Source organism: Colius striatus, chromosome 16 (genome assembly GCF_028858725.1).
Source record: "Colius striatus isolate bColStr4 chromosome 16, bColStr4.1.hap1, whole genome shotgun sequence".
Taxonomy (NCBI): domain Eukaryota; kingdom Metazoa; phylum Chordata; class Aves; order Coliiformes; family Coliidae; genus Colius; species Colius striatus.
Window position 1 is genome coordinate 9,618,496 of NC_084774.1, and position 27,837 is coordinate 9,646,332.

Genomic DNA, 27,837 nt, shown 5'->3' on the forward strand with positions numbered 1-27,837 from the left:
TTCCCAGGAATGTAATTACTGTTGTCAAAACCAGGTGTGTGGTGGGAGGCAGAGGAGGGGGGGTGGTGGTGTTGGGGAAGATGTCCTCTTCCAACTCAGAAAGCCCATTGCAATGATCAGAGGAATGAGCTTTTCACTTTGGGGTTGTTTCTTTTTTGGATTTGGAGAACCCTTTTCATTGGGGTTTGTATTGAAATTCAGGCTGCTTGGAGAGGAGCCATCCTCCAGCAGAGCAGTTTTGGATAGCATTCACCCAGCTGCCTAACTGGCACAAAACCTCTTGCTGAGTGCTTTTTTTTTGTAAAGTATTTGACACATAAAGGTCAAATAAACTGTTCAGCAAATATTTTTTCAAGGTTTCAGGCAACTCCAATTAAATAATGCCCACGAGACTTGTATGCTCATTTTACCCCTTTTTCCTTCCTTCTCCCTTTCCTTTCTTCCCCATTCACTCCAAGTTAGATATTTGCAAGATTTCCAAGACACCCCTCAAAGGCAAAAGCTGCACTGCAGCAGCGTGCTGCTGTGGGCAGATGTGATCCAGCACGAGCTGACCAGGCTTCTGTCCTAACTTTGCCTTTGATTCCCCTGCAATGATGCTTCAGCAGTCCCTGCCTCCCCTCATCCTCCAGCCCTTCATTTCCATGGCTTATTTCAGCCTCAAGCCCATCAAACTGCCTACATGGGCTTCATCTGTTGCTGTTACTAGATCCACAAATCCTATGCCTAAAAATTAAGGATGCAGTTAAGGTCTGGCAGGATCAAGGGTTGCCCAATGAGAACACCATGTACAACACCATACATAACAAGGCTCTGTCGTGGAGACCTTTGCCTGTTGGTACATAAAGATGATTAACTGCAAAGAAACATCTCAGCTGCTTCCTGCTGTACTCTTAACACGTTGATTTGGGGTTGTTTTTTGGCTGCAGGAGCCAATCAGTGAGCAGAACTTCGATGCATATGTGAACACGCTGACTGACATGTACACCAACCAGGAGTGCTACCAGAACCCAGAGAACAAGGACCTGCTGGAGAGCATCAAGCAAGCTGTCAAGGGCATCCAGGTTTAGTGCCACAGGATGGAGACGAGCAGGTGAAGGGACTCTAAGATGGAACTTTCCCTCCAAGCATTCAGGTTTACAAGTTAGAAAACTTGTTTAATGAATTAAAAATTCAAGGACAGAAACAAAAAGGACCAAAACACAAGCAAGAGGCCATTTCTGAGACGTGGAACCGATCGAACTCAATGTTCTCGTTTACTTAACTTTGGACCTTCTTGAGAAATGTGGGATTTTTCTACCTGGACCACGAGGTAGATCAGGATGGAAGGTGAAATTCTCCAGTAGGCTGTGGGGCTTGGTAGCTGGTGAAGAGCAGGCATCTTTCCTGAGTTGCCCACGCTCTTGCAGAGTTGATCCAAGGGTTAAAAATGTTACAAGAACAGGGTCTTGTCTGATCCAAGACTAGTGTATGACTGGCTTAAACCCTCATGTTGTCTGTGGTCGTTATGTCCAGATCACCTACTCACACATGAATCACATTCTATGTTGCTACAAGTGCTAGAGCTGCAAGCTACCTGTAAATCTGAACCTGTGCTGGGCCTCCCAACCCCGAGGTGTTCAGATATCCACTGGGCATGGGAACTCTGAAGTATTATAAAGTAGCTTATTTTTATTTTCTGAAAGAAACCTGAAGAGCAGTTCTGGATCTCCAGTGGAAAGCTCAATGGAAAAAAAGGTTCTCAGGGAAGCTTTTGGAGTTTGCAACTACAGTATTCCTTTGTCTGTCTTAAATATGAGAATAGCTATTATGAATAGGCCAATACCAGATGTTTCATACAGAAGAATTCTTTAATGTGTCACGGTCCAGTGTATATGATTTTTTGGAAGTCTGTTTGATGAGCAGTTCTGGTTCTTTTCATTGTTGTGATCATCTTTCCAGCGGCGCAGTGCTGCCAGTCCAGAGATCATACATCAATGCCAGAGAAGGTTTGAGATGAACCAAACAAAACAAGAGAAACAAAATCCAACACAACAGAGATATGTTATTTGATGGGCCAGCAAAGTGCTTACCTGCCATGAGTCAGGAGTTGATGTCTTACAGGTATCCACAGGGCAATGGGGACTTTTTGGTTTGGTTTCATGGTTTTTTTTGGCAAGCACCGTTCTGCCAAAAAATAACCCCAAAGAAAAAGGAGAGAAGGAAAAACAAACAACCCCAAGAGGATTCAGGTATTGGGTATCTTTCCAAAGAAGCATTTTGTAAGCAGCTCAGTACACACAGCCCCACTGTGCACTTAAAGAACAACTCTATGAATGTCTTTGTGACGCTGCTCTCCGGCACTTGCTCCATCGCACGTGGAGATGGTTGGCACTCCATGGCTTCCTTCTCCCCTACGTTTGCTTCCATCTGGAGCTCACTGTGCCCCTGCTGCAAACATTTTGGGAAGCAGAGGGGAGGTCAATCCCCTCCCAAGGGGTTCCAGTTTTGTGGGGCACATCCCGCATCCCTCCCCGTGGCGGGGCGGGCAGAGCCGGGGAGGATTTTGCTGACCCCTACTAAAGGCAAGACTGTGGTGTCATTTTGAGCCCAATCCTGCAGATATTTAGGGCGTAATCCGTGATTCAGAGAAACCAGTGACTGCAGCAGCCACTGGATCCATCCCCAAAGCCCCTGAGTGACTCGACTGGTGTCAGTTCCCCCTGTTGAGTTCAAGAGGGCAGCTGGTGGGAGCGGGTTTGCTCACCTCCTTCAGTGTTTGCAGGATCAGATAAGTGAGTTCACTTATTTTAAGAGCCCATTCCAAGTGCAAAAAAAACCCCAACCAAAAGCAAACCGCAAAAGAAAGGGAAAAGAACTAAAAATCTGAGGTGTTAAAAACACAAGGTTCTTAAGGTGTAAATAGAGTCCAAATTGATTGTGACTGCAATTCAGTTAGTATTTAAAAGTAGAGAAATTGCACTTCCTGGAAGAAAGAGAGGAAAAACAAACAAACAAAAAGTAGTTAGTTTAATGATCCTGTAAATGGTTTCATTTTGGCCAGATGGATGTTATTTATATTTACAACACCTGATGTTCACTTGTTTGGCTTTTTTTTTTTTGGGTTGCTTTCTTTTTTTTGGCTATTTATTGAACGTTTTTTTGGTATTTATTACTTTGACATTTGTTTTCAACTGGACACCACACCGTAGGAAAGAAGATGAGCAAAGAAAAAGGAGTTAAAAAGGAAAACTTTAAGCTTTTGACCATTAGAAAAAGACTCAAAAATGAAAAAAAGAGAAAAAAAAAGAGAAAACCCCCCTATCTGCAACTCCTACTTGTAATTTTGATGCAACCAAGTTATTTTTTATATATTTTGTTATTTATTCTTTTAACAATGGGGAATTTTTTTAAAGATATTTTATAACTGAGACCTTTTGATAATTTTTTGGTTTGGTTTTTTGGTGAGAGCAAAAGGGAGGGAGGGGAGGGACCAGGGAGGGAGGGGGGGAGGGAGGGGAAAACCCACAAGAGAGACTTTTTTCAGTTGTTTTTTTGTTGTTGTTTTCTTTTCTTTGCCATTGGTATGGTTTCAGGCACTGAGAACAGGAAAGGAAAATTCTGTATTTATTATTTATTTAATATTTAAGTCAAGAAGAAGAAGAAAATCCCTACAAATGAACTGTGCTCTTGTTGTATATTTATTTTGTCGTTTGTGTGTCGGTTCTGTGATGACTGAGTACTTGTTCATGTGAAGGAATACTGTTCATATTTAAATAATAAAGAGTCACATTGAAAGTGATAGCAGGCTACATGTTATTCTGTGAAAACCAATACTGTGATCTACTTTCCTCAGGAAATGTATTTTGCAGACAGAACTTCCTTATGTACTGGCAGGGTTGTTTCGTAATAAAACCCAGTTCTGTTTGTGACTTTAGTTCCTATGGTCTTTCTTCAAGCTGCTGCCAATGTCCTCAACGTGTCCCCAGTGTGCTTTGTCCTTGCTCATGCACCGTGCCTTGGAGGGTCAGTGTAGCCTCCTGCCTCGGAGCTGCAACCAGGGACTGCCCACTCCAAACCTGGCTCTCCTCACCTAGTAAATTGGGGGATTTAGGGGCAATTTCTCTCTGGAGGTTTGGAAGGAGCTGCCACCATCCAGCCAAGCAGGTGCCTGTAATCATGTACATGTCATGATGAGGAGAAGTCCAAGCAAAGGTATGTATTTATTTGGTTTCTGGAGCCCCTTCCCCAAGGCAGAAGGGCTGCAGGCAGAGTTCCTCTGGGCAGAGGCTGCATCCTGCACCCCCAGCTCTCAGCATCCCTGGGATTCCATGGCTTCATGCTCTGGCCAGTGGGGCAGGAGCAGAGGGAAGCAGAGGAGGTGCCATCAGGAGATGCCAGCCCAGGGGTGGGACATAGACACAGACACTTTCTCCTCCTGCATTTACAAAACAAAAGCCTTGCCAAATGGATCTTTGAGGTTTAGCTGAAACGCTGGTTTAATTAACACTTCCTCACATCTGCCTGACCTCGTTGTTCACAGCTTACTGCCCTGGAAGAATGAAGCTTCTTCACTGGCAAAAGAGCTGATGTTGTGAAGTGGTGGCAATGAAGAGGATTTCTCATTAGTCTGTGCTGGAAATGTCATTTCTGAAGCTGCTGAAATTCGGTTTCACGTTGCTGTAGCTTCCAAGGCGAACTGAGGTAAATCATATTAAGACCATTTGGAGCTGAGTGAGTGGGGAAATGGGAATCTCAGGCAGGTGCATCGCCAAGACATTCAATTCTCTGATTAACTCAGCTGAACTTTCCTGTCTGTCCCAGTGCAGGGGCACAAGAGCTGTTGAGTTACAGCAGAAGGTGGTGGCTGTGTTGCAAAGACAAGGTTCCTCCTGGGAAGGCTGCAGCACGTCCTTGCTTCCTGCTGGTGAGTTGCCTTTGCTGGACATCAGCATGGAGCTGATGGGGTTCTGGCACCTCTGCAAAGCGCTGCACACCTTGAAAAGCAGGGACAGACCTGTGCAATGGTTCACCTGAGCTGGCTGGCACGTTGCTTTTCTGAAGGGCACATCATTGTGATGGGGGGGCTTTTGGTGCACGTTGCAGCGAGTTCCTTGTGCCAATACTTGATGATGATGATGACAGAGCTAATAGCCACGCTCACTTGTCCTTTCTTAACGAATTGGCTGTGCTGCATAATAGAGTGCTCAGATCTGTGTGAAATTGCAGCTTTGGGAGCCATCACTGTGAGATGTTATCTGCTCCAAACTGGCGGCCTTTATGGCAGGGAAGGGAATTGAATGGGTTTAAGATGGTACACTGTCAGTTTATAGGTGTGCTTAGGAGAGCCCTTAAGCCTCTTCCATCACATGTAGGGTGAGAGCTGAATGGCAGAGGAGGGTCTTTAGCGTGAAGGATGCAAAGGCAAAGACATTTGTCAGCATATGGTTGTTTCTAAACACGGTGGCGAATCGTTGGCCAACGAGAGCATCGTTTGGCCTCAGCGGTGCCACTGTGAGCTGTTGAAAACTGTTCATGACCCAACTCTCCACTCTTCTGCTCAGGTGATGCCTTCCACTTGGCAACATTTCTCTAGGCTCTCCTGGAGAGCCACAGGCTTTTGGGTGTGAGCAGAAAGGGGTTTCTATCCCAGGCTTGAGCTTTTTTCCTGATTTTTGGTCCCCGTGCTCCAGAGATGCTCTGGGTGAAGTTTTCAGGCTTGGCCCATCTCACCCTGCTCTCACAACCAAGGTGTTCCAGAAACCACACAGCTGTGAGGTCAGGAAGGGGTTGCCTCATTCTCCACTAAGTTACTGGGGAAAACAGGCAACTTTGCTCTTCAGAGCATCCCTGGGAAGGTGATGCTGAGGCTGGGGAGCAATCAGATGGTTGGAGATGACACTGCAGCCAGCAAAGCAGCTCCTGTCTAGGAGCTGCCACCTTCCCAACCAGCACTGAGCACAGCTTGGCTGGACTAAAGGCTCCAGCCTGCACTTAACACATTCACCTCTACACTTTTATGAGAAGATATATCCTGAAACGACCTTCTGCTTGGTTCAGACGGGCTCGTGGGACTGAGGCTGGAGGAAAGCACACGGATGATGCGTTCTCCAGACAAATAGCTCTTGTTGTTCCAGACACCTTCATCTCCTTCTTTCAGTGGGATGAATAAATCACCAATTGTTGTAAAAATGGTAGTATCAGATTTAAAGACATTTTCAACCCTGTCAACAAGGAAGTATAACAGCCCTTAAAGCCTGCTTTCATTTATACAGCTGCCACGCTCTTTTGTTTGGATGGCAGTGACTATCTGTGATGATCTGAAGAAACATTAACCAGGAAGGGATAGAGCAAGGACATACGCTCTGCCTGAGCTCCAGGATTAGCACAAGAGGCTGGACCACACCAGGATATGATGCCTAAGATATGATGGGGGGTTGGACTAGGTGATCTCTAAAAATCCCTTCCAACCCCTAATGTTCTATGACTCTATGTCTGACCCTGCAGCATTGCAGCCATGGATAACTCAATTCCTTCAGTTCCTTATTGAAGCCAAAGGACGTGCCAAAGCTTTTCCTTGCCTCTTCCTGACCTCCAGTGAGTCCCAGAGTCTACCCAAACCAAGCACAAGGCACTGGCCAAATGGCTTAGACTCAGACAGAGGCTGCACAACGCAGAGAAGTTCATTGAGTCCAAGATCAAGGATCAGCTCCTCAGGTTTTGCCATTTGCCAGAGGACTCCTCGGTCTTCCAACATTTAATAATCCAGCCCAACCACGCTGAGGCTGCTTAGCAATTAAATAGCATAAATCCAGGAGCTAGATTAATAAACAGTCTAGTCTGTCTGGAGCAGTCTACAGGGTGGAGAGATAAAACTGTAAAATATTTATTACCAGCTTGGGGATGAAGTCATTAATTTAATAACTACCCATTGCTTTGCTTCTTACAGTTGTTAGCAGTCTGAAGGTTACAGAAGATTAGGTGGGAAACTTACTGCCTTCCTGCTGAGAGGAGCCTTTCCCATGAAAGCCAGAGCCCAGCTCCCATCTGTCACCCCATTCCGTGTGGAGCTGGTGAATATATTACCGCGCCGCCGGTCGAAATCAAACAAAACACGGTTTCTGATGGCCACATGGCAATGCCTCTGCAAGATTTAATGAGGACACTGCCCTTTGTGCACGAGGCCACTTCCAACAGCTGGAGAGATGAAGGCAGGAGGATCTTTGTCGGTGCTCACCGGTTGCTCCCACAGCGAGCCCGGCCCCAGCAGCATCGTCAGGGCAGGAGCCTTCAGAGACCAACCCTTCAGCTGCTTCGTGTCCTGAGAGGTCAGGAGTGTTGTCAGAGCCTCCCTTGTCTGTGATTTCTCAGTGGGTTTTCAGATGTTCAGGAGAGTGAACATGGGTATTAGTCGAGTCCTTGCTGTGATCTGATATTGGGGAGCATCCAGGACTTAGATACACGCATCCTCTTTGTAGTGATTAAGGATGGAGGCCCCTGGTGAGTGTGCTCCCCTGCTGGCAGCTTCAATCTGCAGCAAAAGTCATGGTGGGGGAGTGAGGGAGAGTGTCTGTGTGCCTTTGACATATTTTGTCCTTGGTTCCACCCAGGGACAGCAAAGAGCTGCCATCTGAAGGCAGTTCACAAGGGGTAGGGTTTGAGCAGGAGGCAGGGTTTGATGTGGGATGTTCCTCCCCCCTACCAGCTCCTGCTGAGGAGGAGCTGAGACACTGCTAATCCTCCCCAACAACCACACTGGCAGTGGAGGCAATCAAATTGCCTGAAAAATGGAATTGAATCTTCAGCCTGCTTTATAAAAACAAATAAAGCCAGGCACATGCTGTGAGCAAGGACACAGGCCTCAGCATCTATAGGTGCAGCCCTCAGCTGCAGCCTCCCTTGGAGAGCGACCAGCTCCACAGCACTTAGTGTCCATCCCTGTTCTTGAGGAGGGCAGGAGAAACAGCTCAGAAAGCACTGAAGGGTGCTGAATGGCTCCTGGAGAGCTCTGTCCTCATGGAGCCACAGCTCCCCTGCACAGCCCCTACTCCTCACTCAGCACCAGCCTTGGAAGAGCCCCTTTGGCCACGGCATCCCTGGTCCTCTGAAAGCCTCAGAGGGCTGCAAGCCACATGGAATAGGCAAAGCAGAAAGGAGTGGGAGGCTTAAGTGGATGTCTTGAGGAAGCAGGGGTGAGTGACAGGAGACACAGTGGAGAAAGGCATCTGCGCTCTCTGTTAAGGCAAGAAGCAATGACAAACATCTGCAGTGACAGACACTGATGTTTCCCTTCCACTGTTTGGTGTGACTGTAGTTCTCCTTCCAGTCCAGAGAGCACCAAGGAGCTTTGTTTTTAGGTAACTTCCAGGTGATCTGGTTATCCTTGATGATTGATCAGGTGAGAAAGGAAAACAACATCCCTGAAATAGTGTTCTGGCTTATGAAACTCCCACAAAGAAGAGGCTTGTGAGAGGTCTGTGGGTAGCTCAAAGCAGACAAGTACCAAGTTGAGTCTCCAGGTGCTGGAGATGGGAAGCTCTGGACAGGTGTACCAACTGTGATGTCTTGGCCAAGACTGCATTGTGGTTTAATGACATCAGGCTGTGTTTTAGGACAGATAGTGAGATTTTAGTGGTACCTTAAGCAGGGTAGGGAGGAGGAGGAGGAAAGAGAGAGAGGAAATGCTTGTGAATCACAACAGACCTGCCAGACATTTCTGTTGTGACCAAGGAGTAACAGAAACATTTCTGCAGAGTGTTAACCTCAATTTTCCCCTCATCACAGACTAATTTGCAACTGTCAGCGTGAGCATCTTTGTCCTGACCATCCTGTACTCAGGTACACATCCAGCACAGGCAGGGATAACTGCAGAGGCCCTACCCCAGTATCATGTCATCACATCACCCTTTCATTTCTCTTATCAACAGCACCATTCAGTTCCACTCCTTATTCCCAGCCCTTATCACACTGAGCCACGAAAGTGAAGAGCATCAGCCAGGGGGGAAAAAAGGAGAAAGAACAGGTGAAATTCTGATATTGTCAGCTCAAATAGTTTCCAGATGAGCTCTGCCCACAAAGCAGCTGAATCTTGGTGATTTAGTTGCCAAATTTTCCACTTGCACCCTCTCCTCCATCCCTCCTCTGGTCTGCAAGCTCAAAGTGGAGTCCTGACATTGCAAAGTGTTAATAGAATTAGTCTCCTGCTATAAACTGCTCACTGGGGCTTGTTAGTTCAATTGTTGATGCTAAATTCTTATCAGAGCCACCTAAAAGAGCATTAATCAAGAAAGGCTGAACTCCCTGCCTGGGTCACAGAAATTTAATTAAACTCCAAGTAAAACTGGGAAATCATTTTGCCAAGAGAAGAGATGAATGCAAAATGCTCCCCATCGCTGGACTCCACAGCAGCATCACTCAGACCTTCAGCCACGGCTTCAAAGAGTTTTTCCAGAGCAAAGGCCAAGTGAAACACAGACAAGACTTCCCTGGCTGCCTCCTTACACCAGGTGCTGATACTCATCCAGGGTAAAATGAAATATGGAAAGCCACTGATTGAGGCTGGCTGAGGACAGGGACCCAAAAATGCAAAGGTGCAAAACGCCCTCCCAAGTCAAACGTTGATTTCCTTGAGGGAGGTTGTGCCATGGTTATCAGTTTATGGATTTGTGTCTATTTTCCAGCTGCTGGGCAAAAAGAAAAGGCTCATGCAACAGGTCATTTGTTCAGTAGACACAGGGAAATATTAGTCCTGGTGTCAATGGGACTTTGTGGGGGATATTGGGGTGTAGTTCTGGGACCTCTCTATGGAGAAAGAAAAGATGAATTTATCCTTGAAGAGGTGCAGGGAAGGACTGGCAGGGTGATCAGCAGAACAGAGAATCTGTCTTAGGAGAGGGGATTAAAAGAGCTTGGCTTGTTTAGCTTAGAAAAACAAAGGTTAAGAGGGGATATGATTACTTGTCATAAACACATTCAGGGTGGGAGGAAGTGGAATGGTTTAAGTTAGAGGATAATAGGGGTAAGAGGTTGTGGCCACGTATCTTGGCCAGGAATAGATTTCTATTGGCAATCTGAAGAAGTTTTCTTCTTGCTGGAGGATGGAGGTTTTGGGAAAGCCTTTGGAGCTGGATGGCTGAGCCCCCGTGGTTTTTAAGGGGAGATGGACAAGTGTTGTGGCTGGAGCAGCCTGATGGGTGAGTGTGCAGGTAGAGACATGTAGGACTGCCAAAGGCAAAGCAGGAGCAGGGCAATGTCATCTGGGTGCTGCTTTGTTGCATCTTTAATAGTTGTGAATCCATAAAATCCACTGATTTGATTTTAGCCATGAACCACTCCAAAGTTCCAGGAATCATTTTCTTTCCCCCCTAAAGACAGAAAGCTTGGGGTTTGAGATTTTTGTTTGGCAACCCTCTCCTAAATCATGGCAGAGGGGCCACAACGAGACAGGAGAGAGCCAGGACACTGACAGGGGTCCAGCAGCGCTCCTGGCAGTGCCAAGAAGAGATGAAGCACTTTGCTGCTGTGTATCCCCAATAGCAGGGACTTCTGGTGAGACTTTCTCCCACTCTCAGCCAGGCTGCACCATCTCCTGGCTGCTTTCCTTTGATGATGCAGTTAAGTGAGATGAATACAGGTCTTTAGGAGTCCTTTTTCCAAGTGGCAGTGGTTATGCACAGTGCAATGCAGCAGAAATCAAGACATATGTTCTTCCTCTTTCTTCAGCAATTACTCACAGAGCCCTGTGCTGAAGTGAGGCAAGAGGACAGAGACACACACACATATATATAAACCCTTTGCATGGGCAGAAGGATCTCAAGTGATTTGCTGTCAGTGTGTTAATAGTAGTATGAGTGTAAATGCCTGTGTCTGCATGTATTTACATATATATGCATATGTGCCTGTGTAAGCATATACATTATCTGCTTCTGAAAGTGGCACAGTGCCAGACTGACCCCAAAAAGCAACAGAGCAGATGTGGCAAAATGAAATGAATTTAAAAAAAGAGAAGAAAATGGTGAACATAGAGCCCCAGGGTTTAGTGGTGAAAATACAGCCCCAGGGTTTAATGGTGAAAATACAGCCCCAGGGTTTAATGGTGAAAATACAGCCCCAGGGTTTAATGCTCCTCCAGCTCTTCATTGATGTGCATCAGCCCATCACTCACCAATTACCCTGTTTATCTGCATTGCAAGGCTGTGGGTCAGGCAGCCTGAGCATTTGAGTTTAAATGCATTTTTACTCTTACAGAGGAATAAACCCATCCCATTTTAACTGACCATCACTAGGATGGATTTGGGAAGTTCATTCATGCAGAATGGTGTTTTAAACATACTTATAAAACAAATTAGTTTCCTCCTTCTCTCCTTAAAAAGCAAAACACAAGGAGATAAAGGCAAGGAAAAGCAAGAAAACTCGTGGCTTCAGCTCACCCTCATGAAAATTGCTTGCTCTCAGCAATTGTCTCAGCTAAAGAAGGATGGAGACCTGATTCCTGCTGGTAAGGCTGCAGAGCTGAGATGCTGAGAGTAGGGACTGGGATTGCACTTGTGCCTACAAGGGTCGGCAGCTGCCCCAGCCCAGCAGATGCTGAGGTTTAATCCAAACCCGGGAGCAATGTCTGTTCTGCTGGAGACACCTTGTGGTACGTGCCTGAGGAAAACCCTAACGCTGGGATTTAACCAGGGCCACCAGACCCTGCTTTCCCAACCCTACTCTGCTTTTTCCACTCTCGGGGGCTGCTGGGGCTCTTGAAGCCAGGGGAAGCTGCCCACACACAAGAAAGCTGTAGGAGTTACTTCCTAATCTATTGCTGACTATAACTCATGGATAACAAAGCCCCAGGTGAGCTGTAAGGATGAAAGGAAGGCTTTTTAAAGAACAGGGAAAGAAACAGCACAAAGAATCAGCAATTACAGGTACATGCAATAAGGAAATACACAACTGCTCTGCAATATTATGACAATCTTGGAGCCTGGGGCTATGACATATGCAGAGGTGTTTCAGCAAGAACTACATTTTCAAAGAAGCCAGAGGGGAAAAAGCTCTCAAGGGAAGCAGAACCAGTGGGCAGCTGAGGGTGAGCCCATGCAGAGTGCCTGCCCAGGCACAGCTTGGCACAGCTCTTCTGTTAGCACATCGTTGTGGCCACGTGCTGCAGAGATGTGTGTGAACTAGAAGCACAGAAAGCAATCAGTCTCTTGGGGCTGACCATCTCCCTTCAGCTAGTCCCTCCCCATGGCTGTGTCCCCAGAGATGTTTGGGGTTCAGGAATGAGGTGAGGAGTTTGGGTAGGCAAGTGTCACTCCTGTGTGCTTCTCTTGGCTTTGTCCTGTAACCCTCTGTCTCGAAACAGAGAAGCTGCAATTCTGATCCTGGCACTGAAAGGCTGGAAAGAATCAGGAACACAGCTGGGAGGGCTCAGGGTATTTGGGAATCCCTAAACTGCTCCTCAAGCTCTTTCTAGTCTTCTCAAGGACTTGCTGCAAAAGCAGCAGCTGCTGCTGGATGTTCCTCTCTGCCTTAGCAGCAGTTTGCTCCCCTCTGCCCCTGTGTCTGAGCTCTCTGCCTGCAGCACAGCTGCTCCACCAATAATAGGATCTATTTTTTTTAGCCAAGCAATATTTTGTGCAAGAAAACACATCAACTGTTATCTGTTTCAAGCAGTTCTAGCAGCAAGGGGAGCAGATGCTGAATGGAAGCCCTGGAACCACCCGTGGAAGGAGCTTGCCTGTTCTGCCTTGGCAGATTGCGACTGCCTTGCCATTCTGCTCCAGTGCTTTCTGTATTCAGATGGGGCCAGTGCAATCACCAAGGCCTGTTTTGGTTGAGTCAGCAAGGAGGAGTTCTCAAGGCTCACTCTCCACAAACAATCCCATTCTCCCAGGCAGCTGTCTTCTGTGAAATGCAAGTGCAGGCATCTACAGCATCACCCTGTGCCTGTTTGCAGAGTCTGCTGTTATCATGTTAACAAAGAGAGCCGACATAATCACCTTAAACCAGAAATGTACCTGGGATGCTGATTCACTTTCTCCTATTTGAATCTCATTTACCAGGGTAATTCTTACCTTTCTTCCACCCTGGGCTGCTGTGGCTGGAAGGATAGCTAGTTCTTTTTTTTTCCCCCCACAGTTCAAATCCAAACCACTTACATCAAGCAGCCTCTTGTCTAAACGTGGTTATTTTCTCCTCATTTTCTAGCCATACTTGGTATCAAGTCCTAGATCTGAGGCCAGCCCAGATAATTTTGTCTGATCTGCAGCCTCAGCATTACTCAGGCTGTGCAGCCTCAGCCAGTGCTGTGTGGGTCACTCCTGGATGAAGGCAGACACACGCTTTTAGGGGATGTTTTCTCTCAGTCTGAGATGGGCAACAGGAGCCACCTTTCCCCCATGTCTTCTGAGGCTCTGCCACGTTCATTCCAGCCACTGAAGGAGCCCACGTGGGTGGGTGAAACCTAAATCTGGTGCCAGGGGACAGGGATCTCTCCAGTGCACAAATGGCAAATCAGATACTGTGGCAGTCTCACAATACTCCATGTTTCCTTCAAACCCCAGCCCCTGGAGTCAGGTGTATATGCACCTCACTTCCCCTCAGTACATTTATGGCTGCAGGAAGAAAGAAAATCCAAGCCTGTGGCTCCATTTGGGTGTTCACAGGCTCAAAATGCAGAACCTCAATCAGCTCCCAGAGTGTTTGTGTAAGTTCCCATGATTTTCTCCCCAGCCTGACTGATGGTACCAGAACATGAGGTGCTGGCCACGCTTCACACAGGAGGTTCAGCTACAGCACGAGGGCTGCGTGTGCCAGCTGCACGGAGACTGGCACCTCTGCAGCTCCTCGCTGCCCCCCAGCCCGGGCTGCTCCATGCACCCGCTCCCAGCGAGCCCCAATCCCACCCAGAGCCAGGGCAATGTGCTGTGGAGGTGTTCTCACAGGAGGTGAGGACTGGGAGATCTGGGTGTGGAGCTGGTGTGGAAACACAGCCTTGTGCTGAGAGATGGGAAATCAGGGCAGGGTAGGGAGGATGGGGCTGGGAGAAGGCAACAACACTGGGACAGGGAGGTATGCCCAGGAGACAGATGGGGAAAGAACCAGCAGGGTGAGGGAGCCCTGGCCCAGGCTGCCCAGGGAGGGTGTGGAGGCTCCTTCTCCAGAGGTTTCCAACCCCACTTGGACACATTCCTGTGCCCCCTGAGCCAGGGGAACCTGCTGTAGCAGGGGCTGGGCTGGATGAGCTCTGCAGGGCCCTGCCAGCCCCCAGCACCCTGGTGTTCAGTATTTGGGCTGGTCTGTGGCTGCAGGACATACAACGCTCTGCATCCACACCTAGACCAGGCCAGTACCCCCAGCCTGCTGCCCTGTGCCATCTTTAAGCCTGCTCTATCGGCCCCATGTGCATCTAGAACGCGTCGGTAGCTCTGGTCAGCGCTTCAGGCCGTTTCTGCCCACTCGGGCTGCATTTCGGGTCACACAGGCTGAGCTGGCTGGCAGAACCACAGCCCAGGCAGCGCCCCCCAGGCAGCAGTGGTACGGCCTCTGCTGCGCCCCCGCTGCGGCGGTGGTACGCGCCGCGCGTGCGCAGGCGGCGGCCGCTCAGCTGGGCCGTGTTTACGGCCGCGGGCCCGGCACGGAGCGGAGCCGCATCGCGGTGGGCTGGGCTGTGCCGAGACAAGCTAAGCCGAGCCGAGCCGAGCCGAGCTGAGCCGAGCCGCCCCGGTCTGCCCCGGCCCGTCCCGCCGCTCAGGTACGGCCACGGGAGGGCGACGAGACCGTGTCCGCTGAGGTGCGGTCGGTCCCGGTTCGACCCGACCTGAGCCGCGGCTGCTCAGGCCGCTGCCCGCCCTCAGCGCGGCCCTGCCTCCGGCACCGGGGCGCTCTCTTCTCAAGGCCTCTGCACCGCCTCAGCAGCGGTACGGGCATGGCTGGAGGCGGCGGGGCTGTGTGGAAACCCGCGGGGAGGGACATAACAGCAGCGCGCTTCCCCAGAGCGACCTCCCACTCACATCCTCGTCAGTTGCCTCGGCGCCAGGCTGATAACGCGAGTAGTGGTTGAGGTATATGGCGTGACCGTGTGGGATTTGTTGCCTGAGAGGGTCAGGAAGGAGCAGACTGAGAGCTGCTCCAGCTAACTTCGTTCGTTTCGTTAGCCCGATCGCTAAATAGCCTCACCTTTGTTGTTGTTTCTGGAGCGGCTGTTAGGTCAGAGCAGGGATTACCCTGGAAGCATGTTGGTGTGAAGAATGACATGTTTGTGCCTTGTGTATTGTTTTGAGTCTTTGCCCTGTGCATCTGCTGGTGTTTGCCTTGGGAGAAATGGCGTTAATGTCTCTGTTTTGTTTCAGGCGTCTGAATGCAGCTTCTCACGGTCGCGTTTGTTTGTTTCCCCCTTTTGTCGCTCTTAAAGGGGAAGGTGACAACATGCAGTTGAAGGGATGTTTCCATGCTAAAGGGCTTTTTGGTTTGATACCAGTGTTGTGATTAGCTACTGACCGTAATTGTTGGATGTGAGCTTTGTCCCTGCTGGGATTGGTGGGAATCTGCTTTATCTCGGAGCATGGAAAGCATAACAGGATTGATTGTGGGGGGAAAGGGCCTTGTTTTACAAAGCTTGTTTAATAAAGAAGTCCTAATCTTGGTTCTCCCTTCCAGTAGCAACAAGGTTAAAGAGAGATGTGGAATTATCCCAAGAGGAATTTAAACGTCAGAGTTCAGTGTTCTGCTTATAAACCATCTTATTGAGAGTAAGCTGGTGTACAGTAAAAGCAATGATTTCAGAAGTGACTGACACCTTTCACTACTTGCATGTTCCTTGATCTCATTAGGAAGATGGTTTCCATGTTGTAGAACGTGGAAAAAGAGTTGTTTATCACCTAGCTGAGCTACAACCAGGTTGGACCAGTTGTCGCAGTGGAGCTTGCATACATCAGAAAGAGTTTGTTTGGGATCCAAAGTAGATCACTGTTAAAGGCACAGCCTTCTCTTCATGTTTCAAATCTCAAAAGGGGAGATTGCTCATAGCAAAAAAAGAGCTTCAGTGGAAGGAAGGAACAAGCCTAAGAAGAAAATATGCAAAATAAAGTCAAGGGGAATAACATCTTCAGGGAAGAGAGGGTTTCCCTGCAAATGTATAAAGCACACTGACCTAAGCAGCGCTGTGTGTGCAGATGCAATGAGCTGATGTGGATGTAAGAGGAGTAAAACGAATCAAATTGGCTGTTGAGCCCACCTAAGCCTTCAGCTGGATGTGTTTCCACTGGGAAGTAATAAAACACAATCGTTTTTTATAGAGAAAATAAAGGAGTAGCTACAGAAAGGAGAGGGCTGGCACTTTTTTTAATGGTCTGGAACTGGTTTGATGTGTTTGAAACACAAATGGATTAAAAACTGGCTCAGCTTCCCTCACTAAGTATGTGCTATTTTGTGTGCCTCTCCAGGTAATCAGGCTGGTGTGTTATTAGAGTAACTGAAATTTTCTCAGGCTCTTGCAGCTTTTCTTTGTTTCCTCTGGAAAGAAGAAGGAAGTGTATCATTTGCTCTTGCTGAATGTAACAAATAAACCCCCAACAATTCAGCTTGTTGCAGATCTGCTCCCAGGAGTGAACTCTCTCTGGTGATTGTGAGCAGAGAAAGGCACTGTAAAGAAATGCATTAAAAACAAGTCATGTTGTGCTTTCTGAAAGGGAGATTTTTTTGTTTAAGGTATGGAAAGGGAAGAAAAGCTAGTTTAGTTTTGTGTGAGAAGTTCTATGTTCTTTTCCCCCTCCTATACCTTTTCATTTCAAACCTATAGATGTGCTTCTGCTAAGCCATGCTTTGTGTAATGCACACAGTTAAGGAAAGTGCTGCTTTTCTTTCCCCCACACCAAGAAGCCTGAATACAGCACTGGATGTGATCACCTTGGTGAGGTCAGAAGTGCTTGTGATTCAGAAATTCGTGTCACTGAAGAGTTTCCAAATTGAGCTTAGGCCATTTAGAACTTCAGAGAACCTAAGAACTGCCACAGGCTTCAGTGGAAATTCTCTCTGCAGTTGTTGTGTGTGTCCTTAAGTGCTTTAGTAATGACAGTGGCTCAGGCTGCATAGATGAGCTGTGTGAAAGTGCATTTGCTTAAGTAAACAAGCTTGTACTGTAGGTCAGAGTTTTCTTGACCTCTGTGAAATCACCATCCTGCTGCATGATCAGAGATGTGGTTTGATCTTACTGCCTGTGTGTTAGTCTCTTAATTTTCCCTTGATACTGTTAGAGATACAAAGTCTGTGTGGCAGGAGTTCTGACAGGCAAGCCAGACTCACACTGGGGCTTGGATTTGCAATGAAACATGGCCTATGAGCACAGGAGCTAGAATAATCCTGTATATAAAAGGGTTCAGTGGAAAAGCTGACGTGCTAGTCAAATACTGGTGGTGTTTGAAGGCAGGCATTGCACACTTAAATTGTCTGTTGTGATTTTTTTTCCTCCTAGTGTTGGGTACTAGGTGCCAGATCTGCTGCATTTTGGTTTTCTTTGTCTGAACAGGCCATGAGGGTGCTGCTGGTGATATTTTTCTGGTGCTTGTGGTCCTTACAGTGCCTAAAGGTATCTCTCAAAGTACTTCACATGCAGCAGGCTGATGTAGTGTTCAAGTGCATGCTCTGTACCTCACCTCCCTTTGTTATTCTTTCAGGTTTGGTGCTCCTTGAAAGCTGTTGAAGATGGGAGGTGCAGTGAGCGCAGGAGAAGATAATGATGAATTAATTGATAACCTGAAGGAGGCCCAATACATCCGGACAGAGCTGGTGGAGCAGGCATTCCGAGCCATTGACAGAGCAGATTACTACCTGGAGGAGTTCAAAGACAATGCCTACAAAGACTTGGCTTGGAAGCATGGAAATATTCATCTCTCAGCACCGTGCATTTACTCTGAGGTGATGGAAGCTTTGGATCTGCAGCCAGGGCTGTCGTTTTTGAATCTTGGCAGTGGCACTGGTTATCTGAGTTCTATGGTTGGACTCATCTTGGGTAAATACCTCTTCAATGATGTTAACTATTGATGCTAAACTAAAACACAAATGGTTCTGAAATTGGGAGTGAAGTACTCATGTAATAAAACTGAAAGGGAGCTAGGAAAGGAGAGGTTGCACTAATCCAGCTGGCAAATTTAGCACATTCTTGCAACCTTCTCTCTGGAAGTGGATGGGATCCAGGTTTCTGTTGGTGGTTCAGACCAGGCTCTATGAGCTTGTGCAGGTGGGTTCCTGCAGGACTGGATACAAACCCACATTTGTTGCCCCTTAAGCAGGAGTACCATGTCTAAACTAGCATTCAGCACTGCTGCAGACGCTTGTGACTATAGCTGCTGTGTGCCTTGTTTGGTATTACACTGTCCTATCTAGCCTGAAACATGTTTGAGATCCAGTTCTGACTCTTACCAGCACACAGGTGGGAATAGTCTCTGGAAAGCAGTTAGTCCATCAGAACTGACTTGGTGACTGCATCTACAGCAGGCACAAAGCAAAGCATCAAAGTGCAGTTGTACAATTGCAATTCACCTTCAGGTATTTTGTTCAGCTGCCAGGATGGACAGCAAATGACTACAGGGGACATAATTTCCTTTTGTGGGGGTGTCAGGAATCTTAACTGCTGTAGTGGTGGTTGTTGGGACAGAGCCCAGCTCCCTTCTGTGGTTTTCTGAGAGGTTTGTTCATAGAATCATTGAATCATTTCAGTTGGAAAGGACTTTTAAGATCACCTGATTACGCAGGGTGTCAGTGTATGGCTCTGGAGTTCTCTGGAGTTCTCTGGAGTTCTCTGGAGTTCTCTGGAGTTCTCTGGAGTTCTCTGGAGTTCTCTGGAGTTCTCCCCTCTCTCTCTCTCTCCCCTCTAGTTCTCTGTTGTGAAGAGAAAGCAGGAATGCTGAGCTTCCCAGTTATGCTGTTAGTTGATGTACATTTTATGGTGACTGCTCTCAGTTCCCTTGAGGGGATCTTTAGCACATTAGCAAGGGAGTAAGTACAAAAACACCATCAAGATTTTTTTTGGGGTGATATATTAAAACATACAGGCACTTCTGCATTGCATTTTCTTTTTTCAGGGGATCAGTTGTGCAGCCAGAGTGTTTCCCTCCTACAGTGGAATTTTCCAGCGTAGTTGAGAGCAAATGATTCAAAATGAGTTGTGTAGAAGAGCCTCATTTGCTGCCAGATATTGCAGGTGGAGGGTTGCAATTGCCGTTGTAGTGCTGAGATAGACTCTGTGCCAGTGGCAACTGTCTGATGCTCCAGGAACGATGTATTACAGGAAATAACCCAAACTGGATTCAATCTTGTTATATTTTGTGGTGTTGCCTGTTACCATTATCCCAATCTTCTTAAATTTGCAGGTCCCTTTGGTGTTAACCACGGTGTGGAGCTTCACTCCGATGTGATCGAATACGCGAAGCAGAAATTGGACTTCTTCATTAAAACAAGTGACAGCTTTGACAAGTGAGGATGCAGAAAAGCCCCTTTGGCTTCATTTTGTGTGTTTGGCTTGAGTCATTGCAGCTCTGGATTCAGGGTAATCCCAGGATTCCAGCTCCTTAGGCTGCTTGAGCTGCAGTGTGTGACCTCTGAAACTGCTGGGAGTTGTGGGGGAGCTTCAGAAATGCTTGCAGTGTTGTTAGTGGCAGTGCTGCTATTGCAGAGCCCAAAGGAAGCTGAAGGAGGTTACTCCTTTCAAAATGCACTCACAGGGAACAACCTGAAGCTTGGAAATAATGACAGTGGTTCTGTTTGAGAGCATTTGTGGTTATCAGAAGAATAGGAACTGATTTCTGTAATGGCCTAATATGTTTTATCTGAGAAGAAAAACGGTGGTTTAAAAGATGAAGGTAGTTTTTATGATGATTAAGTTGGTACTAAAACTGCTTGGGATTTGATTTATGTTCTTCCTTAGAACCTCCATTTTACTGCTGTCACAAGTAATCACTTGCCAGCAAGATAACCATTGCCAATAGTAACCTCAGCAATAAAAGTTGTAGCTTGGATTTTTGGATCCATCTCACAGCTTGTGCAAACAGAAGTAAAGCTTCTGATACCTGATAGCCCTCCCCTCGTGGGAGGCACAAAATTAAAGTCATTACATGCTGGAATTTAAACTGCTCAGCCTTGTGCTATTGCTGCTGTACTGGAGAGCTGCTGTTGACAGGGCTGTATTTTCTTGGTGTTGGCAGCAGACTGAAAGTTTTTGGCGTGGACAGGACTCTTTCTCAGTCACATTGCCATTGTTTGAATAGATGCTTTAAGGAAGACTCTTTTTTTTTCCTCCTCTCTCTGTCTCTCCAGACAAATATAGCTATGGAGTAAAAGCTGACTTCTGAAATCAGGATGACTGGAAAATTGGCATTGCTGGAAGTGTCTGATGGGTTGTGCTGTTAGAACACGGTGTGCAGGAGCTGTTAGCTGCCTGCTCTCCATGTCTATCACTCTTTGCAAACCCAGAAAGCTTCAAGAAGTGTTTGGAGATAAACAGATGCTCTATTGAGCTGCCTTTCAAGGCACCAGTAGGAGAATGGATGTGTTGTACAACTTCTGTCAAAATCTGGCCTTAAATGTAGTGCTTTAGAAGTGAGGTGGTTTTGCAGCATGTCAGAAAATGAAGCATCATGGAATCATTTTTATGCTGAACTGGGTCAGAATGGGCAAAAATGCTTCTTATGAAGGGTAAAACCACAGTTCTTTTGAAGCTGATGGCAAAACTTGAGTTATCATCAGCAAAGCATATTCCTGAAGCATCAGGTGATAATTCCTCTTCTGAAAACCACCTAAAAGCTGTTGAAAATGCCCAAACCCCCCCGGTACAGTCCTTGAAAGACTGAAACCTTTGGGATTGCAGGTCACGTTTTGTAACTGAGTCAGCATCAGGTGACTAAACAAAGCTGGTCTGAAAAGTTATATCCAGCTCAAGTATGAAGTTATGCAGCTCAGTCCTTTGGAGATTTCCACCTGTGAAAGATCACCTCGTTGTTCTGTTTTGAGCCTTGGAGCTGTGGTCTGCTCTGCTATCCTGGGGAATATCTGGACATCAGAGGAGAAATCCCATGAAACTGGAGGATTATTTTTTTTCCCCAAGAATTTTGCATTGTGTCATTTATGTTTTTTTTCCCCAGGTGATTAAAATAACTCCTTGGATCAGTTGTAATGTTCTGTGATCCTCTCCTTCCTTTTCAGGTTTGAGTTCTGTGAGCCCTCCTTTGTTACCGGCAATTGCTTAGAGATTTCCCCAGACTGTACTCAGTATGACCGTGTTTACTGTGGTGCTGGAGTGCAGAAAGAACATGAAGACTACATGAAGAACTTGTTGAAAGTTGGAGGGATTCTTGTCATGCCCCTAGAAGAGAAGGTTGAGTGCTTTTCTATTCATATTTCTCTGTCAGTTGGTCTTAACTCTGATCTCATTTTAGTCTCTTCTTTCAGGTTGCCCTCTTTGTAGCAGGTTGAAGGGAGCATTAAATGCACCAGCTTTCACAACAAGTGGAAACTGAAGTCTGCTTGCTTCATAATAATTCAGAAATTCTTAATCCTGCCAGTCCTCCACATGTTAGTTGTGAAAGTTCTTGTTAATTGCAAACTTATTCTGTGCTGCAGAAAAACATCAGCAAGGCTTTGTTTGAGTTACATCATTTACTGCTGTACTTAATGGCAGCCTACAAACTGTTACACCCTGCCTGGCTGAAGAAAGAGCATGCAAGCTGTCCCTGTTTGCAAGGGGCAGTGGGTTCTGTTCAGTAGTAATGAGTAACTGCCCTGTGTGTGAGCTTAAGATTGTCATTCAGGTGGTCTTTTTGGTGTAAAGGTGTTTCAGTGTGCTTGGATGGCTGAGGTGTAGGATGTGACCTTTTACTACTGTTGGGGTAGTTGAGATGAGCAGGGTGCAGAGTTTCTTCACTGTAAGATGCTGTACAGTGAGTTAGTGTAAGAGGTTTGAGCTGGAACAGGAGTTCAGTGGTCTGCACACTTTGAAGGTTCACCAGTGGCTGGGATGTTTTTTCAGGGGTCAGATGTAGCTGTTCTGAATCGAGGGAGATCTGGGAAAGCAGGGTCACCCAAACCACCAGTGCCCAGCTTCTGTTGCAACAGATGAAGTCATTTGGGGCTAATCCTGTCAGGAATTCTCAAACTTCTCAAAAACCCACCAATTTTTCTCCTTATCACTTCACTTTCACTGTGATGTCTTCTAGTGCTCGAACCTCTTGTCCAGGCAGAAAAGTAACTTATTCTTCGTGTGGTTTTGGTTGAAAAACCTTCCTGTAGTTCACACAATGAACAATAACCTCCTTGTTTTGGTTTAGTTGACTAAGATAACTCGTACTGGTCCTTCTGCCTGGGAGACCAAGAAGATTCTTGCTGTTTCTTTTGCTCCACTGATTCAGCCTAACCACGCAGACTCGGGGAAGTCACGGCTCGTTCACTTGCGTGAGTACAGATGTTCATGACTATGGGGGGAGGTTTCTCCAGCTGTTTGGCTACAAGCTGTACCTTGCTTCCTTAGGTGGAACATCCCTATGAGTCCTTTCACATTTGAAAGGGAAGTATCCCTATGAATCCTTTGAAAGTCACTCCAACTGCTTCATTCTCTGAGCAGTTGCCTCGTGCTGGATCCCAGCCTGTCTTTGAGGGTGCAGAGGCCTGGTGAAAGAATCAGAATTGCATTAAATAGATTCTAAATACAAATAATTTCTTGTGAAGTCATACCTTAACTTTGTGGGATGTTTGGTCCTTGGTTTTGCTCATGCTGTCAGCTATTTCAGTCCTGAGTTGCCTGTGGTTCACAGGCACTGTGCCATGGTGCTGGAAAATACACAGGCAGTACCTGTGAGCAAACATCCTGTCTACTCAAAGGCTCTCACCACCAGCAATTCAGAATGCTCCTGAACCTGAAGTGCTTGAGGGACAGGAGTTGTGCAGTTTTTGGTTAGGTGGTTGAAAATGCAGGTCGAATGCAGTGGCCTCAATCTTTAGATTAAGTGTAGAGAGGCCTCTTAAGAACATAGGCAAAGATACTTCCATAAAGAGATTAGTCAGGCTTTGTTCTTATTCTGGAAAGGTGTCTTTGCATGACAAAAAGCAGCTCAGTGTACAGTGCTATGAAGTTCATTAAGTGCATATTTCAGCATACTCTGTGGTGGCTTTGGAGTGAGACCTGTGTATATATCACATGTGATTTTTCCCTTGGCTCCCTAACTGAGGTCACAGGAATGCTTACTTGTCAGTAGAAGAAAGCCAAGAGTGCTTCATTTGTTTCAGTCTCAACTCCTTGTAGTCCATGCATGTGTGTGCATCAATACTGTTTGGTTTGGTTTTTCTTTATGCTGCATGAGTTCTGTTGTGCACTTAGGAGCTGTCAGCAAATAAGTGCAGAAGACAGAACAGTCTTCCAAACCATTAGTACAGGAGGTATTTTAATACAATAACTCATTGTGTGCTTCTAGAATTACTTTTACCAAATGGTTTCCAGCCAGCCTTCACCCACTGAGGCTGGAGCAGTTTTTGAAGAGCATAAATAGTACTTGTGTTGTACAAGTGAAGAGCTTGGCAAAGCTGAGGTAACTTCACAACACAAAAGTGGTTTTAGGGAAGAATTAAACAGACTTCAGGTAGGAAAATAGGCAGGAAAATAGCTTGTTGTAAGTTATTACAGTTGTAGTTACTGTGTTGTTACAGTCTTTAAGACGTGTGTATCTTAAGGATTGTGAGGGCTTGACATCGAAATATGACACTCTTCTTCCATCCCATTCTTCTTCAGCTAATGAGGGAAGTGCATATGGAGTTACCACAGGGTTTATCCGAGTTGACAGGAGTGGGACAGAGCTGCTCGTGTCACAGCAGCAGCGACTCCAAGTGGCCGGCTTTAACTTGAGCAAAGCCGCCTTTCCTTAGGAGGGCTCCGGAGGGCGCTTTCTCCGTGCCCCCTGACTCTCCCCCTTGTGTTGCAGCCCCCGTGGCGGTTCGCAGCCTCCAGGATCTGGCTCGGATCGCCATCCGAGGGACCATCAAAAGACTCATCCAGCAGGAGGCGCTGAGCAGAGGCGGGAGCGGGCTGAAGAACCCGCCGAGGTTCAAGCGGAGACGCCTGCGGCGCCGGCGCATGGAAACCATCGTCTTCCTGGACAAAGAGGTTTTCGCCAGCCGCATCTCCAACCCCTCCGACGATAACAACAACAGCGAGGACGTGGAGGATGAGAGGAGAGAAGAGGAAGAAAGTAAACCCTCTGAACTCAAGCCTGATCCCCCCATAAACTTTTTGAGAGAGAAGGTGTTGAGCCTGCCTCTGCCTGATCCCTTGAAGTATTACCTGCTTTATTACAGGGAGAAGTAATTTCCTTCTCTTAGCAAGTGGGAAGTAGGCAGAAAATCAAGTGCTCTAGGGCTTGACAAATGTTACACCACTTGCTTGCCTGCTAATACGACCACCCAAGGCAGTAGGCTAGCTGGGGAATGTGGCTGCTGTATACTTAAACATTACAGCTTCTTTGAGTTTCTTCTTTCTTCTCAGTTGTGTGCTATAGTTTTATCCTACAGCAGGGGGGTTCCTTAGGAAGCGAGTTGGTGAAGTGCTCAGCTGCTTATGGAAAGGAAGGTTGAATTCCCTGGAACTAACTGCACAGAGAGGTTCTAAAAACCTCGTGGCTGCTCTCCTGAGTTGCAGCTTTTCAATATTAAGCGGTTCCCCAAAGACCTTTGCTGTCTGTGCTCTCTCCCACTAAACCCACCCTTTGTCTCCTGTGGTGTGTGTTTAATGGAGGATGAAGATCGTGACTAAAAAAACTGCCCTGGCCAATCTTGTTTCTTCCAGTAAGCTGAAAAAGCACAACTTTTACAGAAAGGAAAGAGTTTTTGGTCTTACCCTTGTGGCATCCAGGTTTTAAATGAGAAAGGAAAGCATCAGCTCCCCTTAGGCTGGTGTCAGTTTTGCACATAAACCATATATAACTTCCCAGTAGAAGGAAACAAAAATGTTTTACAGAATATTGGTTTTATTCATGGGAAACACCAGCTCTAGTGAATTAGTTTGAGAAATGCCAAGTTGGGGGTTTTGTTGGGTGGTTGGTTTGTTTTTTTAAAGCAACAGAGGCAAGTGGAGAATTGCAAAGCTGCTGAGCTTTGGCAGGGTGCTGGGGTGGTCAGGGTTGTGACTGCTGTCTCTGGAGAGGTTTACAGAGCAGTTGTGAATGGGGAAGAGAAGGAGACAGGAGATGCAGAGCAGTGAGTTTGTGAAAACTGACTGTGAAAGCAGAATCTGTGGATTTTGCTGTTGTGTGAGAGCTTGTGTGTGCTGGGCTGAAGGGAGGGAAGTGCAGCCTGCCAGCCTGAGCAGGGTGCCTCGTGTCCTGGTAAATCAGGCAAATGGAGTTTTGTGGAGGGGGTGTAGAGCCTGAAAACAGTCCAGAAAGCCAAACTGCTGCAGTTCCTGGCTGTGCCTGTGTGTGTGTCCCTGCTGTGGCAAGGTGGCTGGAACACAGCATGTGCACACACAGTCCATGCAGCGTGGGTGGAATGAAGCTGTTCGACTTGGTAGGTTATTTTATACAGTGAAGTAGCTGTTTGAACAGGCTCACACAGAAGGACTTTACCCACTGCAGTTCTGTGGGTGGCAACTGTTATTTATATTCCCAAGTCTTCCTGTAATGGTGATGGAAGGAGACAGAAGGGGAAAGTTTACTTGGTTCAGCCTATTTGAAAACAATCTGACTAAACTGGTGCAGGATGGAGAGAAACCCTTGAGCTTGTATTGGTGTGAAATAAACTGGAGGGAGGTGAAACCCCCTCAGTAAGTAACGAAGCTGTGTTAAGGCACTGCCCCATCAGAAGCAACTCCAGTTGGTATCACTTTGATATCTTTGTTTTTTTCAGCTGTCTCCTCGTTTTCTGAGGAGGGATGAGTCAAGTCTTGACAAAACCACCCTGGGTTTGCAGTTAATGGTACTAATGCTGAAGAGTGTTTTGGAGTTTTGTGCAGTTTGAAATGAATGGGTAGCCCTTGGATGTGTAAGCCTAAGGTGGAGAGCTTTTCCTTGCTTAATAGACTATGTTTCTTTGAAAATATTGGCTGCTAATACAGTGTCATGTGGCTATTGGAACACAGCCCTAGGCTGTGGCTTGCCTCTGGTTTCATAACTAGTTTAATTGGTGCCCCAAGCTCTCTTGCTCCCTCAGATTTTGGCTTTCTTTAAAATGGGGCAGTTCTGTTGCCACTGAGCTGATGGTTTCCTGCAAACATGCAAGTACCCATGAATTCCTACCAGTGAAAATCCTGGTGATGGTGGTAAACAGAGGCTTCCCAGAAGCTACATGTGGTATCTGTGCTTCACCAAAGGCTGTTGCCTCTGTGCCCATTAAAACATTTCAGCTGTCACACCAGGCACGTGCCTTTCTGCATTGGGGCACAATTCCCACTCTCCTACATACTACAGGGTGCCTCCTACTTTTGGCTACTAGGTCATCCTTCAGGTAATAACAAAGCTTACAGAAGTTGCTTTCAAAATGACATTTAACATGAGCTTCAATGACATTACTGAGCCTTGCTGAGGTTTAGTTCAAGCTGACCAGTTGAGGGAGACTTACCTTTCATTTATCCCTGTTTGATGGTTTTGATCCCCACTTTTCAAAGAGATTTTACCAGGTTTTTCACCAGATCTGCCTTTTTTTCTTACATTTGCTAGATCTTTGTAGCTTTCTAGAAGATGCATAAAATACTGCTGGTTTTTTTGCCTGGATATGGTTGAATAAATAAATGTATGCACAGGAGATTTCTCTTCTAGGTTATCAGATCATCCCCTCATCCAAAAACCCACAGATCCAAACAAACACATGGTGGAAATGTCCTGTGGAATGTGACTGTGGAATAGTATTGCTTCCAGCCTGTGAATGAAGGGGAACTGTAACTCCATTTTCCCTGTGCACAAGCATCTCTGCTACAGTCATTGTAGTGTAACTGTTGTTTTATGGATGGTCTCTGAGCTGTCTGGGGGGTTTTACCTGTGTTGTTTCCTTTTGTATTCTCAGCAGTCTTCACTTTTCATTGTCTCTGGATCCCTTTTAGGTTTGGATACCTGCAGTGAGTTTGCAAAAAGGAAATGAACTTCAAGCTGCTTTAACCCTTGGTGTGTAAGCTGAAAGATGGCTGTGTAGAAACTAGAGTTCAATTGGCCTGAGGCATGCAAAAGTGTTACTCTCAGTTTGAACTTGATTAATAAGTGTTTCTGTATCAATAAATTCAGTAAAGACTTTTTAGCCTTCTTACCATGGCTCTGCATTGTCTTGTGCTCAGAAGACTTTGGTGGTCAGTATTTATTTCCATAACTGAAGGTGAAGAAAGCAAAAGGCTACTTAAAAAGCACTTGACATGGTGCCAGGTGCATGGTTTTAGGTGAACTCCTCAATATCACCTTTCAAAAAGAACCTGCCCAGCTGATGCTTCCTAAACCTCTCTGTAAGGAGTTGTGCAAGGTGTGTTTTGGAATTAGCCCACCCAGAACTGATCTAGACTTAATGGATCAGAAAGGTTTAAGAGTGGATGCACTTACCTGGCTGTTAGGTAACAGATATCAAGAGTTCATTTAAGCCATTTCTATACTTCATAGAATTGTCCAAACCAAATGTGGCAGGAGTTTGTTGAATGCATTCTGAGCTGCAGCTCCCCTCTTGTCTCCTGTGCTCTGTTTCAGTGCTTAATTAACGCAGATGTTGAAGAGCTGCTGTTTGAGGCTTCATTTCCACTAGTGTTGAGAACAATATTTTGGCTGCAGCAGTGATAGGAAATGGCTCATCACAGCAAATACAGCTGCTGCTAATTAAATGTATCTGTTAACCTTTATTCCACAGCATAATTACCTGGAGTCT

General features: G+C 46.5%; 2 protein-coding genes across 4 annotated transcripts in view; both read left to right on the forward strand.

Moving 5' to 3' along the window:
• Positions 1-1,070, forward strand: part of MYT1 (myelin transcription factor 1) — a 34,838-nt gene extending 33,768 nt beyond the window's left edge. Inside the window, exon 21 of the mRNA XM_062008992.1 lies at positions 930-1,070. Coding sequence (XP_061864976.1) covers positions 930-1,070 — 141 coding nt within the window. The remainder of the gene's footprint in view (positions 1-929) is intronic.
• Positions 1,071-14,575: 13,505 nt separating this feature from the next.
• Positions 14,576-27,237, forward strand: PCMTD2 (protein-L-isoaspartate (D-aspartate) O-methyltransferase domain containing 2). Of its 3 annotated transcripts, XM_062009135.1 has the most exons (7): positions 14,733-15,032; positions 17,495-17,554; positions 17,643-17,977; positions 19,338-19,440; positions 21,166-21,337; positions 22,287-22,410; positions 23,931-27,237. In XM_062009135.1, the coding sequence occupies exons 3-7, from the start codon at positions 17,671-17,673 to the stop codon at positions 24,311-24,313; spliced, it is 1,089 nt and encodes a 362-aa protein (XP_061865119.1). In that variant the 5' UTR covers positions 14,733-15,032; positions 17,495-17,554; positions 17,643-17,670; the 3' UTR covers positions 24,314-27,237. The 3 variants fall into 3 exon arrangements, with proteins under 3 accessions (XP_061865117.1, XP_061865119.1, XP_061865118.1); XM_062009133.1 differs by lacking the exons at positions 14,733-15,032; positions 17,495-17,554 and adding an exon at positions 14,576-14,722; XM_062009134.1 differs by lacking the exon at positions 17,495-17,554.
• Positions 27,238-27,837: the final 600 nt, after the last annotated feature.